Source organism: Sesamum indicum, linkage group LG10 (assembly GCF_000512975.1).
Source record: "Sesamum indicum cultivar Zhongzhi No. 13 linkage group LG10, S_indicum_v1.0, whole genome shotgun sequence".
Classification (NCBI taxonomy): Eukaryota; Viridiplantae; Streptophyta; class Magnoliopsida; order Lamiales; family Pedaliaceae; genus Sesamum; species Sesamum indicum.
In genome coordinates this window covers 15685770-15701891 of record NC_026154.1, presented here as the reverse complement: position 1 = coordinate 15701891, position 16122 = coordinate 15685770, and the positions used below count along the sequence as shown (strand labels likewise).

Sequence of the window (16122 nt, the reverse complement as noted above, 5' to 3'; positions counted from 1 at the left end):
TGTGTGTGTTTTCTATGTATCAAGATTTTGATGAATGAGAACTGCAAAACATATATACATGAGATGCCCCAAACAGACAGATGGTGGATTCGTGTGTGTGTGTGTGTGTGTGTGTGAGTTGAATTATTTATTGTTTTGTAATATTTAATTTTGAAGTGTTGAATATTATAGAATAAGTAGAGGAAGATTAGTCAATGTGAAAGGATTCCTACTTGGCCGGAAAGCTTGTGAACATGAATTGTCAGTTTCTTCAAAGTTTGCCCAGAGGGTTAATTTCAGTGGCTCCACGTTTTTACTTTGAATAATCAAAGTACGTGTAATTACATGTAAACTCTCTGTTATTTAAAAAATTATTGTAAGATGGAATGTAATTACAGAGAGAGTAACACACAAACATCACATGTATTGACAAATTGATTAGTTTGGAACTTATTACACCATGCGCGTTTGGCTCAGTTTATTTAAAAGATTTTATGAGCTCATACATCTTATAAAATATTAAATTTTATCTTAAAATAAATTCATAAAGTGTTTGAATAAAATAAAAGTATTGAGCTAATAAGATCTTAGTAATAATAAATTTGTAATTAATTTGAAAAAAAATATTAAAAATAAAATATTCGAAAAAGCATATAAACTCACCCAAACACCCTCTGGATACACGCTCACTTTGTTCCATGGAAACGTGAACACACAACACCTCCGACTTTCTGTTAAATTTAAAAACCTCATATTAATCAATCCTGAAGGAGGACTTAAAAGTTCATTATTTCTATGAAACCTTCTTTATTATTTTTTATAAAAAGTTAGAATAGTTTCGATTTCAATTTTCTGAACTGCACAATCATCACTTACATCACATCACATGGACAAAACAGATCAAACCCGCGATCACCTGTTCGAAAATGACATTTCCTTACCAATTGAGACATTGATACCTCGCTGGCCACGAAAAGCACCCAAATCACTCTGCATGTTTGACCATAAGCAAAAGAGAGCACATGAGATGCACGGCTTATTTATTATGATAATTTAAATACAATAAAAAGATAACACGAATAATAATATATAGTATTTAGTCGTCGATGTGTGATTCACGACTTCACGAGTATTTATTTCTTATTTTTTCCATACAATGATCCAATTATCCAGATTCCATGACTAACACTAGTTTTTAAAATTATTAAACGATATGGTATGTTGTTTCTACGTGTATATAATAAATAATTTTTTTCATATTTTAAAATATATTATAGATAAAAATAAAATATATAAATCGATACATTATATTAAAAAAGGAAAATAAAAATATTTTCATCAGTTAATGTACAATTTGAAAAGTTGAATAAGTTAATTATTTTATTATTCAATTTTTTTATTTTATAAAAAGATAATACTGTGTCATTAACCATCATTTGTGAGTATGGAGACTCTTTTTTATTATATTAGTATAAATTATTAATACAAATAAGCCCATAGAAACTTTTGAATGTGTTTTTGACTAATCCTATTATAATTACAATTATCATATATTAATGAAATAATTACTTTTATATGTATTCTTACATATAATAGGTATATAAATATTTTTACTTTTTATTAGTTTTGAATTCAGTTAAATTTATTGTTTACAAAGAAATCAAAAAGTGATACTATTTAGTATAATGTTTCGCCAATTTCATTTCCATCAATTTAGTGCATATCATTCAATGCTGGTAATGATGATAGTGAATCAAATATGGGTGAGTAAATAAAAAAATCTTAAAGCCAACGACACCAACGTACTTGTGGGACGGACGATTACTTTTAACAATTATAGTTAATATAATCTTTTTGGTATTATATAAATTAAAAATTTATTAATTAAAATTAATATTTAAGTATTAATCAATTATAATAAAAAAAAATTATTAGAATTTGAAAAAATAAAAATAAAAGGTCCACGACTCTCTTTTTGTGATTAATGGGAGTCATGGACTCCCAATAAGTGGAGTCCAGGTTCGCAGGTTAATTATTTATTATTATTAAAATAATTCTTAATTTTTTTTTGTTTAGTTTTCTTTTTTATAAATTAATTATATATTCAATTAATTTTTAACAATATAATAAAATTGAAAAAATTATAATGTTAAAATAGTATTAATTAAAAAAAATAAAATGAATTATACAAATGAAATAGTGTATATTTTTTATACAATTCTAAAAAAAATACAATAAAAAAGCCAATTATTGTCGAGATCCCGCACCGACACATTTGATTGCGTAGAACAGGAGTCGACTTGCAAGAATGAATGAACATACTTCACATTACTGTGACATTGAAAATAGAATAAAGGAACATCCCAATCTCAATATTCTTGAAACCCATTTGAGAAATATAATAAAATAAAATCCTTGATTCTATTTTCGATGCGGCAATAATGTGAATGAATAGTTTTAAGCTTTGACCTACAAAATATGTGAAGTATAAAAAATGTGAAGGTGAGAAGTGTGAAATGTGAAGGTGTGAGGTGATGTTATAAGCAATATTTTTTATATTAATTAAATATTAATTATATTCAATTAATTTTTAATAACATATTAAAATTTAAAAAATTATAATATTAAAATTGTATAATTATAATTACAACCAATTTGTTAAAAAAGTATTACAATAAAAATGCAATTATTGTTGAGAACCCCGCACCGGCACATTTAATTATATAGAAGAATATCTCTTTATTGGGTTTGTTGCTTTTCACGCATTTGTAACCAATCTATTTCGTTGTGAATACGTGATGTTTGATTTAGATCAGGGCGTGTAGAGATACGAATAATAGTGTTTTGGACCAACTCAAATTCTGGAACATTCCAATAATTTTCGGAATGCATAAATTCAAATAACTTAGGATATGTGTTTTTTAAGCTATTAAATCATAATAATCCTTCACCATTTGCAACATTAATCATGTATACAACGCATATTTTTTGAGCATGACTTCAAAGGATACCAAATTGAGTCTACTTGCCACATTAACATTCTCGGTTCACAATTTTGACAACATGAGTATTTAGTCCATGTCCATTTTGAAGTTTTGTAACAACCAACGCGGACTGTTGAAACTGATAGTATTTTGTGACTGTGTCAACAGATACTTATTGTCAACATGTGAACATCTAGTATGCAAAATCCGTCTCCAATTCATTGTTGGTCAACATTACACTACTCTTCGCCAAACCTCTCACGAAAATAATGGCCAGTATGTTGAAACGCCATCTCTTTCAAAACTCCATTGATACATTCTGATATGTTGGTCATCAAAATACCCCATCACCATACACCATCATGAGAAGCTAATGGATACTCGGGACATGAGCCTACATCAGATTTTTCATAAAAATCATACAGGCACATATTGGAACTTGTAGCACATACGATACATCACTAGATGACAAAGATGTTATGACACGATCGTACAAAGGCCAACCATTTTCAATAGAAGAGATATAGAACGAGGGTATTATGAATGGTATCACAATAAAATACGAAATTTTGTGTTGTCATCTATTGACAGACGTGTGGAAAATGGGTACCAACTTGAAGGCCCACCTATCTTGCAAGTTGTGGTATGTTATATGATATCGCATACTTTATTTTAAATATTTTTTTACAGCACAATAATTATTATTTTTCAGGCAGAAGAGGTGAATGCCCTTGAAACTTTATGTCAATTTAGACCACTGAATATTGAAGGATATAGTTAATTGGTGGACAGATTTGAACACGGGTACAAATTATCAAGGAAGCCATAACCCATCAGCCACAACAAATTGCTACGCCATCCGATGATACTCCTACCACATCCAACAGGCAATGAAGAAGTTCTAACCGAATGTCTATTGATTCAGTTGAATGTCATGATGTTAGGTTGGATATAATTGGTGTTTATATAGTGTATATACCTCAAAATTACTTCGTGGCTCAACCGCTTCAAAATTAGTACATTCCTCAACCGCCACAAGATGATTAGTTCCAATCGGCTCCATATATATCTATCCATACAGAAGATTATATACATCTTGACCTTGGCCTTGACATTAATCAACCACATGCACCAGGATACAACTTTTACCAATTTCATTTCCATCATTTAGTGCATAACATGATAATGTGGAGTCTAGTTTTGAAACAACATCAAGTCGGTTGGACATTAATCCTGGTAGTGATGATAATGAGGCATAAAATGAGCGAATTCAAAATGTGTGCGAGGAAATAAAAAGATCTTGGCGTCAACACCACAGACGCAATTGTGGAACGGGTTGAAATCTTTTATATTTGTATTTTTAGTGTGATATTTTTTATATTTGCCTTTTAAGTGTGATATTTTTTAACAAATTGATAGTAATTATTATTATACAATTTTAATATTATAATTTTTTGTGATTTTAATATGTTGTTAAAAATTAATTGAATATAACTAATATTAAAAAAAATAAATAAAAGGATGTCGTGGATGCTATTCACAACATGCCTTTTTAAAAATATATATATAAATATTTTAATTATAAATTTTTTATATATTTTATATAAATTATATTTTTATAATTTTTTTAATAATATTAAAATAATTAATCTCAGATTTTTGACTTCGTTATATTTTAAAAAAATAATAAAAAAAATTTTTTTGCATGTGATTCGCTACTTATTCTAAAAGTAACATGAATATATATATATCTATATACTATTATTTGTGTTATTTTTTAAATTATTATAATAAAAAATAATTATATTTACACCCTTTAATATATGGCCTGGTTACACAAACTACACATATCTTTTAGATAATTACACATGCACCCATCAAAATATCCTAATCACCTACATAAACTACCTTTTATTTTTTCAAAAAATTATACACACATATTAGAATCATTACATAAACTACCCCTAATTTTTTACTATCAAGAATAGTTTCTATAATTATACAAAAGACATGAATTGTTTGATGGAATTTTCAAGAAAAGAAATTTAAATATTTCAGAAAAGTAAATTGTTAGGAGTTTATATGATTCTTTTAAAAAATATAAAAATTTTGTAATTTACTTTAATATTTTAACAGATTCCTTCAGTTTTTTTTTAATTGTATTTATTACAAAATTTATAGTGATAATATCTTATAACCTCCTTAGTTTTGATTTATCTGACATTTTAATATTTTAATTCTAAAATAAATTTTAGTATTTTAGAAACATAAATCTTCGCCAAAGATTTAAACCGCTATGGCACGAACCTTGGCATGATTTTGGTCCACTCATCCAATAATTTTCGCAGGGCCCTCGACTTACAAATACTATGGAGACGGACAAGGTTGCGGTTTTTCTTTTAAATGGGCAATGATGTTGGCCCTCTATCACTGACACTCACTCCTTACAGCTCTTGCAGTCTCTTCCACCCATCCATGGAGGGGTTGATCGTATCCTTTGGCAGTCAACAGATACACAACTATAAGTTGCTATGATGATTCGTTCACTACGAGGTGAAGGACCCAAGATAGGCTGGTCTTCACTATTGATGGGCCGCTTCAAAATCCCTAGACATTCTTTTATATTATGGCTGACGATCCTTGGTAGACTCTCTACTATGGATAAGCCTTGGTTGGCTCATATTAATAGTTCCTGCGTACTTTGTTCTGATGGTGCTGATGAGACCCATGATCATCTTTTTTTTCGCTCACTTATTCACGTGGCTGCTTGATGGTGATTCGACGCACACTTCATTTGATTGGCCCAACTGAGCTTGGGCTACTGATGTCTTATGGGCTGCTCGCAGATGGAAAGGCAAACAGCATGTTTCTACAGCCTACCGTGCTCTTTTGGCCTCGTGTGTGTACCATATTTGGTGTGAGCGCAACATTAGGCGATTTGATGGAGTACATAGATATACACACACTGTGGTTGCGCTGATGGTTCGAGATGTGCAGCAGAGGATTCTTAGTGTAGAATTACCTACTGTTATTAGCACTTGTGCGCTTTATCGCTTATGGCGGATTCCTTCGCCTGTCGAGGAAACCGCTTAGATTAAGCAAGATGTATTATACTATTATACTTCTTTTACTTAATGAAATTTATCTTTACCGAAAAAAAAAAGATATAGATCGCATTTACTTTATATAAAAGGGTTAAATATATTTTGCACCATGAATAGAAATAAACACTAACAGGATCTGCACTTTTATGTATAGGTAGAGAAGAGATAAACATATAAACACAAATAAATAAGAGAAAATCCCAACCCACATCCTCATTGCTGTGGATGTTGTGTGTTTGGTAGCTCATGGCGTGAATCCTCTGTGTTCAGCATATAGCTTAAAGAGTCAGTTGTGGTTTGCAGAAAGGTGTAGCTTCTGACGATGAGTCTATAAGTACTTCCACAACTTCATCAGCTGCTGGAGAGTCATGCATTGCCACTGACTTTGCTTATGACAGACCTAAAGCCTCGAAACTAATAAGCTCCTCAGCTCCCGGCGAAGTATTTTTCCAGCTGCTGATCTTGGGATTGACGTGCGAAAATATACCTTTCTCACCTTCTTATAAGGTGCAACCTGCATTTGAAATGATAAGTCAGCGAGCTAAATGAGGATTTTGAAATTTGTCGGTGCACATCCCTCTTTGTCACTGACACGACAATAATAAACGGTTGACCTCATTAAGTCAGAATAATGACCTGCTTCGCTACATAGTCCAGTAGAGCTGCTCCGGAGACTGAACTCCCATCTTTCAGGACTACAAAAGCCACAGGAATCTCCCCGGCTTCTTCATCCTTCGCCCTGATCAATTGGGGATATGATTGGTGAATGAGATGCAGTTAGGAAGTATTTTTGCAAACGACAGGAACTATGCAGCAGAACCAAGAACTACAAAGTCGCTGTATCAATTTTCTTTGGTCCCAAATCAAACATCTAAATTCTAGAGTCACCCAATCAGAGTTTGCATATTAATTATTATATCCTACAGCCACATCAAGAAAGAAGAGAGACTTGTAAATCAATAGCTTAATAACATGAAACACATATCTGGACTAAACATTGTCACAGGTAAATACTATAGTCTGAAAACACATATCAAGTTGGTTACTCTGAGTTTTCATGTGAGAGGTGGGCGTAGATGAACAAGTTCATGACTCCACAGAAATTTTCACGAGAAGGGTCAGGTAATTTAAACATTCTACAAAAATAGAATCTGTTGGAGGTCACATGACGTACTTCCTTACTTCACATATGCAAAACTCTGTTGGGAGCAGAGAACTATTCCATTGGACAAATAACTGCGTTTAATTAAACATAGCTACCAATCAAAATCAGAAAGATGTGCATACTCCGACCATAAACATTGGAATAGCACTAAACAAAATGGCACATTACCCTGTTACTGCTGCATCAAGTACCTCTGGGTGGGATATCAATACTGCCTCTAAATCAGCAGGAGCTATCTGAAAAGAAGCAAAGTGGAGGAATACTTGATTCTAACTGTTCTACAGGAAAATTTTACAGATACATCAACTAGCGTGCAGCTAACTGGTGTGAAGTATTTGGTTTAGATGGAGTATATACCTGGAAGCCCTTGTACTTGATCATCTCCTTCAATCGGTCAATTATATATAAGTATCCTTCTTGGTCAAAATAAACAATGTCTCCAGTGTGCAGCCAACCATCTTTGTCAATTGCAGCTGTAGTAGCCTCTATATTATTCAAGTATCCTGTTATAACCAGATCAAACTGTTAAACTCCACAAGTTTTTACCTTCATAGATTGGCTAAATCCATTAACAATTAACAATAATTTTTAGCATTTCCATTATATATCTGAGTTTAGGTGGATCTCACAAGCACAACATAATCATCCAGGAACAAGAGAACGAAAGGGTAAGACTAACATGAGTTGTGGTCTGTGTTAGTTGGAGCCATGATTAAATGCTATGATAGTTATACTAGATTTTCAAACTTGAAAGTAGCTGTTATATAGTTGGCCACTGGCGTCATAATACACGAAAATTAAGATTTAGATATAACACACTCCACAATTCAAACCCTTTTTGGAGCCAAAAGTGAATATTGCATCCAGCTACAGAACACAACTCAAACATTTCGAGGATCAAGAAAAGAACAACGGAAGTAAATTCCTTTTCGTTTAAACCATAAATATCAGTCTCAGCAATTGGATAATATAATCACCTTTCATGGTTCCAGGTGTCCGCAACCAAAGCTCACCAACAGATCCTGGAGGTAAATGAGAACCCGTGACCCAGTCTACCACTTTAGCTTGTACATTTGGAGACAGAAGCCCTACTGAAGTATATTTTTGAACCTTAGCGGTATTGTATCCACGTGTTCCTACAGCAGTTGATTCCGTCATGCCATAACCCTGACCGAAATTTTATGCTTACTTTTAGTTTGCACTGAATAAAATTAGGAAAATGCAGGATTTAGTAAAAATATTCAATGAATAGCAACAACGGTTTGACTAAGAAGCTTGAGCTGCTTATCGAAGTAAATGAGTACCTGGATGAAATCAACATGAGGAAGTGCCTCAATAAATTCGTTTATGGATTTCTCACTCAATGGAGCTGCTCCACAAGAAACCTGTTTCAAGCTCCTAAAACTATTACCATCAGCTCTCTTGGCTTTCCTGGTCAGTGCTGTCAGTAAAGGTGGAACAGCATGGAGATGAGTTACACCATATCTATCGATAGCTCTTACCATTTCATCAGCATCAAACTTTTTCATTGCAACAACAGTAATTCCCAATGACAACAACCCCATCACAAAGAGAGAAAGCCCATATACATGGAACATCGGCACAACAGCCAAGTAGACGTGCCCTGTGCTAGGATAATCATATAATGAGGCTTCAAATCTCACAAAAAGCTCCATCATAGCTATAAAGTTCCCATGTGTTAGCATAACACCTTTAGCCCGACCAGTAGTACCAGATGAATACAAAATCGCAGCAGTGTCCTGTTGCATAATTTCAGGCGTCGGAGCCATACGAGGATCGCTAGAAACGAGCTTATGAAAAACAGAATAATCATCCGGCAAAGAATCAAAGCTCAAAATTTCTGGCACCCCAATAACACTGCAACCTCTCAATGCACCAAACAATTCATGAACTCTATCAAGAACAGAAAATACTAAACTTGCATTGCTATCAAGAACCTGCCTTTTTATCTCTGACAAACTACTCAGAGGATTCATAGGGGTCACAATTGCACCAACACTCAAAGCACCCAAGAAAACGATTGGGAAGCAAACAGAATTTGGCAGCAGAAACAAGATTACATCACCTTGCTTCACGCCCATATGGTGGAGGCCAGAAGCCACGGATTTCACCAATGTGAAGAGCTGGGAGTAAGAAACTGAGAACCCGGATGAAGAATCAATAAGTGCATGAACCCCAGCATGTTTCTGGGAAAAAATGAAGGAAACAACATCAAGAAAAGGTTCACAAGGCAGGTTGACAGGTGGGTATTTGCTCTGATAAACTCCTGTTTCAGGCGAATACCAGCAAGGAAACGACAATCTAGAGCTTCGCGAACTGAATGATGCTTTAATCTCTTCATTTTCTTCTTCCACTTCAGAGCCCTGGCAGTTCACATGGGCTTTCAAGAACGCCGCCATATGACCAAAAGAGAGAGTTGGAAACTGAATCAAAAGCCACAACACAAGAATTCAGCGAACCATTCAATTGCTTCTCCAGCTTTATATACTGACAAGTTTCGAACAAAATCTGCCAACCCCATTAATACATATTAACTACACTTAAACTGAATCGCTGTCCTCAAACCCGTGGACCCAGACTGCGGGTAAACAAACAAGAAGCAATTGGCCTCCAATATACTCGTAGAAATTTGTGGTTCAAAGATACTGAATTCTAAGTTTGTCCTACGGCGAGAAGAGGACGGAGGAGATGGAGAGCTGGTGAAGCAGAAAAAACGCTGGATTTTGATACTTCCGGAACCTAATAAAAAGCGCCAAACCTATACAGCGATGCTTGTTATTTTCTCTTCCAAGTAAATTAGTTTCTTTCTTTTTGGAGGTCTACATTTTTCTTTCCTCAATAGTGACAAAATTATTTTCTCTTCCTTTCTTTTTGGAGGTCTACATTTTATTTCCTCCTCAATACTCACAAAATCTTTCATTATTGTATTTATTATATAATTAATTTCAATTTATTAATTAATTCGAGTTAAAATTTTTTATATTTTACATGAAATTCTACCTCGAATTGAGTGGGCGTGCATCTCGTATTATCATACTGAATTGAGTCAAAAAATCAATATGTCGAATTGAATTTTTGTGTTCTGATTTGATAAATAATTAAAGTTTTCTTGATTTGATGCGATAATTATTGAATTAATAATAAAAGCAAATTTTCTATTAAATTTGGTTTGATTAATTGATAATCAGAATTGAATTGTGGCTGCCTCTAAAGTTGGGTAGGATTAAACATGAACTTACCATATAGAGTCTAATGTATTTATTATGTAATTCATATACAATAATGAATCACATCCCAAATAATTGGTTTAGTTGGAAATATCTAATTATGGAGTTTATAAAAATGTTAGTAATCATAAATTTATAATTAATTTAAAAGATCCTGTTACGATTTTATAATTAAGTTGGCAAATTATTACTTTTATTTTATAGAAAAATTTAAATAATCTCAATTTCAATCACCACAATAGATCATAATAGTCTACTTACAGATTTCCTATCAATACAATCATCATTCATGTGGACAGAAGGAATCAAATCCACAATTAATCTGTTCGAAAGTGATCCATCAATCAAATCCACAATTAATCCGTTGGAAAGTGATCCATCTTTGATGTGGTCGAGGTTTTTTACTAAAGGATAAAATCGGAAATTTTACCACGACACAATTGCACACCAGGTGAAATGCAATTTCCATAAAAGGTGCAGTTCTCAAGAAAAAAGGTCTCAATCAATGAACAGTGATCTCCCTTAAAAAATTAATATTTTGATATTTATAGTAGTGTTGGAGGTTATATGGGTGTGGTGAGTTGCATTTGCTTAATGTATGCCTCATACATATTAAATTACTTTTTTACCCTTATAATTTAATATTTTTTATTAATGTAAATCAATGTTTATGAACTGAAACAATAAACATGATATGATTTTTATATGATTCCTAATTGGCCACGAAAAGCAGCCAAAGATATTTGGGCATACCTAAAAGAGAGTAGATGCCTACATCTTTTTTATGGGAAAAAACGAAAGATCATAAATATTTTGCAGTAAAGTACAAAACATAGTGTGCAAAGTGTTAGGTATGGCTCAACATAGTGGGGGATTTTATTTAAAAAATGCAAAAAAAAAGAAAATTTAGTAAAGTAAAGCCATTTGAGAAGCTTCAATAAAGTAAGCGGCATCGCGGTCTGTGACCGCGGTGCCTCAATTTTTTTTTTAAAAAAAAATAAAATTTCTGTGGCACCGCGGTCACACACCGCGGTGCCACAGAAAAATGTTATTTTAATTGCCACCGCGGTCAGTGACCGCGGTGGCATGATACATTATAAAAAAAAAAATAAAACAGTGAAGAACCGCTATCTGGGATAGCGGTTCTTCACTAAAATATAAAAAAAAAAAGTAGTCAAACCTGCAGCCTGCAATTGCAGGCTGCAGGCTGAGGCACCGCGCTTACCAAGCGCGGTGCCTCAGTTACATATTCACGGGCACACTTCTACAGTGTGCCCGTGAATACATTTGATTGCAGCTCACACTATTTAAGTGTGAGCTGCAATCCTCCTTCACCATGCTCCTTCAACATTTCCTTCAACATTTTCTCACATTTGCTCCTTCAACATTTCTTTCAAATCTGCTCGGCAATTCCTCCTTCTTCAACAATTCCTCCTCCTTCAACAATTCCTCCTCCATCTTGTTCTTGTTTTTGCACAATTATTACATCTTTGTCTTTAAAAAAATTTAGAGCGAAAATGTCGAATTTTGGCCCTATTGATACCAGTGTTTTGTACGGGCAATTAAATCATAGAACAGAAGATGTGTCCGAAAATCCGGATACAACTTTATCAGTACGACATGGTGATATTGCTTTTTTTCGCGTCCTACAACTAGCACCACGTCATATTCGTGTTTTACAAGTACTCCAAAATATGAGGTTTCTTGGTGTTTTGCAATGTGGGCATGTTGAAATTGACACCCACTTGATCACTGCTTTGGTAGAGAGATGGCGCCCGGAGACACATACTTTCCATTTTTCGGTGGGTGAAGCTACTATAACACTACAAGATATCGCCATCCTGTGGGCACTCCCGGTGGAAGGTAATCTTATTACCTGGATAGATACAAGGTGTAGTACCCAACAGTGGCAAAATTATTGTCATCAATTGTTGGGTTTCATGCCCAATGAAGATGCATTTAGATGGTCCAGAATAAAATTGTCAGTGTTATATGAACGTTTATTAGAAAATACAAGTGATGATGATAGCCCGTTTGAGGCTGTCTTACAGGAGGCACGTATATGTGCCATGTGCATTCTTGGTGGAGTGTTGTGTCCTGATGCTACGGGGAACACCGTGTCATTATTATATCTGCGGCATATGAAAAACATACACGAGCAGTATGTATCAAATTGGGGTTCTGCAGTGTTGGCATATCTCTACCGGGAGCTATGTACAGCATCACAACGAGGGAAAAATAATATTGGCGGTGCCATGCAATTATTACAGATATGGGCATGGTCTCGCATCATAACACTTACCCCCATTCCCTCGAGTGAATCTTCGACACTGATGCCGACCATTATAGACCCTGACAATGTTCTGCCTAATCCTCCATATGCTGCACGGTATGAATATTTTTATTTATTTATACAGTTATAAATAATTTTGATTTCACTTATTTTTCTTAATTTTGATTTTAGGTGGTCTTATCATATATCCCGTACTCATACGACACACAACGCTCTTCGTATAATAAGGAATGTTTTGGATCGTATGCAATTTAATGAGGTATGTTGTTATGATTTTTTTTTTACGTTTAGTGTATTTCTGATGCATTTGTTCAAATATATTGACTGGCGCTATATTTTGTATTGTAGTTTATTTGGACTCCGTATGATGATATAACACTCGATCTTGATTCATTGCCCTTTTATGCAACGCGCACACCGTGGCATATACGCTGTCCATTGATCAATTATTCGATCGTGGAGATGCAGCACCCGGAGAGGGTTCTCCGTCAATTTGGCTTTGTGCAAAACATCCCCCCAAACCCATTAATCAGTGAGCGTCGTTTACACACAATAGACAGGCGGGGACGTCAAGACATGAATTGGGCTACGTTTCACGCAGACTATATTGCAAAATGGAACGATGTGCAATCACTGAGGGTGGAAGGACCCGTTATTCAAGGTGGTCTTGATACCGTTTCTGACTACATGAACTGGTATCATCAAATTACTCGGGTTCAAAATTCACATAACATATTGTCTACGAACACGCCGGGCTATCGACCAACTGACACCCGTGATTGGGAATATGTGGTAAGCAGCTTATATTTTTTAATATGATTTTAATTTAGCTTGTCGATTATACTGATCATTTTATCTTGTTTACCAGTACAATAGAATGGAGCAGCTAGTGATTGATTGTGAAAATTCCGGAGATGATCAACAATCATTAAGAGATACTCGAGCAAGAGCGCGTACGATCGGGCGTGAAATTATGAACTTTTCTAGTTCACGTTATCCAAATGTTCGAGTTAGACCGGCTGAAACAGCTCGTGGCAACGCATTCGAAGAGGCTGGTCCGTCGAGCGTTTATGCCGAGGCCGGGCCATCTACTGTTTGCACGGAGGCCGGTCCGTCGAGCTGTTATCCGAAAACAGGTCCATCGACTGTTTACACTCCAAATGCTCCATACATGCCATCATTTGATTCTATATTTACACATAATATGAACCTGGAAATTCGAAGACAATATGATGCATCACCGGTTCCATTCGAAAACACCGATGTGCACACACCCGGTAGCCAAAGAGATGACAATCCTCTTCGAAGAAACAGAAGACGACCACGTTGTGGCACTGGAGGGCATTATTAGATTTGTGTATTACATACGGAAATCATAGGAATATTGCATATGTAAATTGAGATGTTCCAAATGCTCCATACATGCCATCATTTGATTCTATATTTACACATAATATGAACCCGGAAATTCGAAGACAATATGATGCATCACCGGTTCCATTCGAAAATACCGATGTGCACACACCCGGTAGCCAAAGAGATGACAATCCTCCTCGAAGAAACAGAAGACGACCACGTTGTGGCAATGGAGGGCATTATTAGATTTGTGTATTACATACGGAAATCATAGGAATATTGCATATGTAAATTGAGATGTAAATAAAATTTTCATTTTATTTAATGTGATTTTATCTATTTTCCACAAGAGCAATTTACATTCAATTTAATATAAAGTATGATAACTAAATATAAAGTATAATTAAATATAAAATATATATCATTAAATAATTAAATATGAAAATTAAAATACGTGTATATAAATATTTCAATTTAATATAAAGTATGATAACTAAATATAAAGCATAATTAAATATAAAATATATATCATTAAATAATTAAATATGAAAATTAAAGTACGTGTATATAAATATATATATATACGTCTATATGATTATTAAATATATAATATGTATAAATATAATATAACGTGTATAATATATAAATATATATTATATAAATGCCTCTACGTGTATATGATTATAAAATTATATGATTATCATTTGATTATATAAAATTATATGATTATCATTTAATGGTAATATAATTATATGATGATTATCATACGTGTATATAAATGGTTCTACGTGTATAATTATATGATTATCATTTGCAATTTGCCATACGATGCTTCAATTTGACGACATAAGTACGGGAGCCCTGCCCGGTCAAGCTTAATGTCACCACTGAGGCAGATTGTTGGTTATAGTCAAATTTCTGAACGATGTGACGTATTGCCTCTGCCTGTCGGGCTTCGAACAACTTAAACGCAAAATCAGCCCATTGTTGATTTGCATTGATCATACGATTACACCGTGTAGAGTGCTGCAAGAAATACTGCACAGAGCGGGATAACGTTATTTGCATAATAGCCACAATGGGTAAGCGTCTCGCACCTTTTAATACTCCATTTATGCACTCAGACATGTTTGTGGTTAGGATACCCGTTCTCCAACCACCATCATGCGCCAACGTCCATTGATCCTTGTCAATTCTCCCCAACCAGTTGTATGCCTCTTCGTTCAATGATTTCATCTCTTCCATTATTCGCTCGAATTTTCGGGCGTTGTTTTGGAAGGACCCGTTATTCAAGGTGGTCTTGATACCGTTCCTGATTACATGAACTGGTATCATCAAATTACTCGTGTTCAAAATTCACATAACATATTGTCTACGAACACGCCGGTACATAATTTATAGCATTGATCAAGCCAGCATGCCTGTCTGATATCAAACAGACTCGATCATCCTCTGACGGCAACAAATGTTTGGAAAGCATTTGGAGGAACCAACGCCATGACTCAAGTGATTCTTCGTCTACGAGTGCAAACGCTAACGGCAGCACCTGCTGATTTGCATCTAAAGTTACTGCTACCAGCATTTATTGTTTGTACTTCGTCTACAAATGTGTTCCATCCACGCTTATAACGTCACGATAATAACGATATCCCTCAATGCATGGTCTAAATGCCCAGAAAACATATTTCAACATGTACCTGCCCGGGCTGTCTGTTTCCAAATGCATCCACTCCACAACGGCTCCAGGATTCCATTTTTGCAATGCCGCCATATATTTGGGTAGTTTCTGAACAGAACTCTCCCAAGTGCCGTACACTTGTTCTCTAGCGGCTTTCAAAGCAAACCAGGCCTTATGATATGGGACTTCAAAACCAAATTTATCTTTCACAATCTGCTGGACATGTTTTATATCACAAGATGGGTCTTGACGAACCATACCCAGCAGATGTGTTGCGATCATGCTCTTTCCTAAGTTACCGTGATCAATAGAAAT

General features: G+C 34.5%; 1 protein-coding gene across 1 annotated transcript; it reads right to left on the bottom strand.

Moving 5' to 3' along the window:
• Positions 6188-10025, bottom strand: LOC105172728 (4-coumarate--CoA ligase-like 6). The gene is made up of 6 exons (XM_011094284.2): positions 8537-10025; positions 8210-8399; positions 7590-7735; positions 7401-7468; positions 6704-6806; positions 6188-6581 (listed from the first exon to the last, which is right to left on the bottom strand). The coding sequence occupies exons 1-6, from the start codon at positions 9650-9652 to the stop codon at positions 6468-6470; spliced, it is 1737 nt and encodes a 578-aa protein (XP_011092586.1). The 5' UTR covers positions 9653-10025; the 3' UTR covers positions 6188-6467.

Bases quoted from the DNA above. Each gene is read 5' to 3' on its own strand.
- LOC105172728 (XM_011094284.2), bottom strand. From the start codon at position 9,652: ATGGCGGCGTTCTTGAAAGCCCATGTGAACTGCCAGGGCTCTGAAGTG. The intron at 8,400-8,536 runs GTACTCATTTAC...AATTTCGGTCAG, and splicing joins CTCATGTTGATTTCATCCAG to GGTTATGGCATGACGGAATC. The intron at 6,807-7,400 runs GTAATGTGCCAT...CCAATTGATCAG, and splicing joins CTTGATGCAGCAGTAACAGG to GGCGAAGGATGAAGAAGCCG.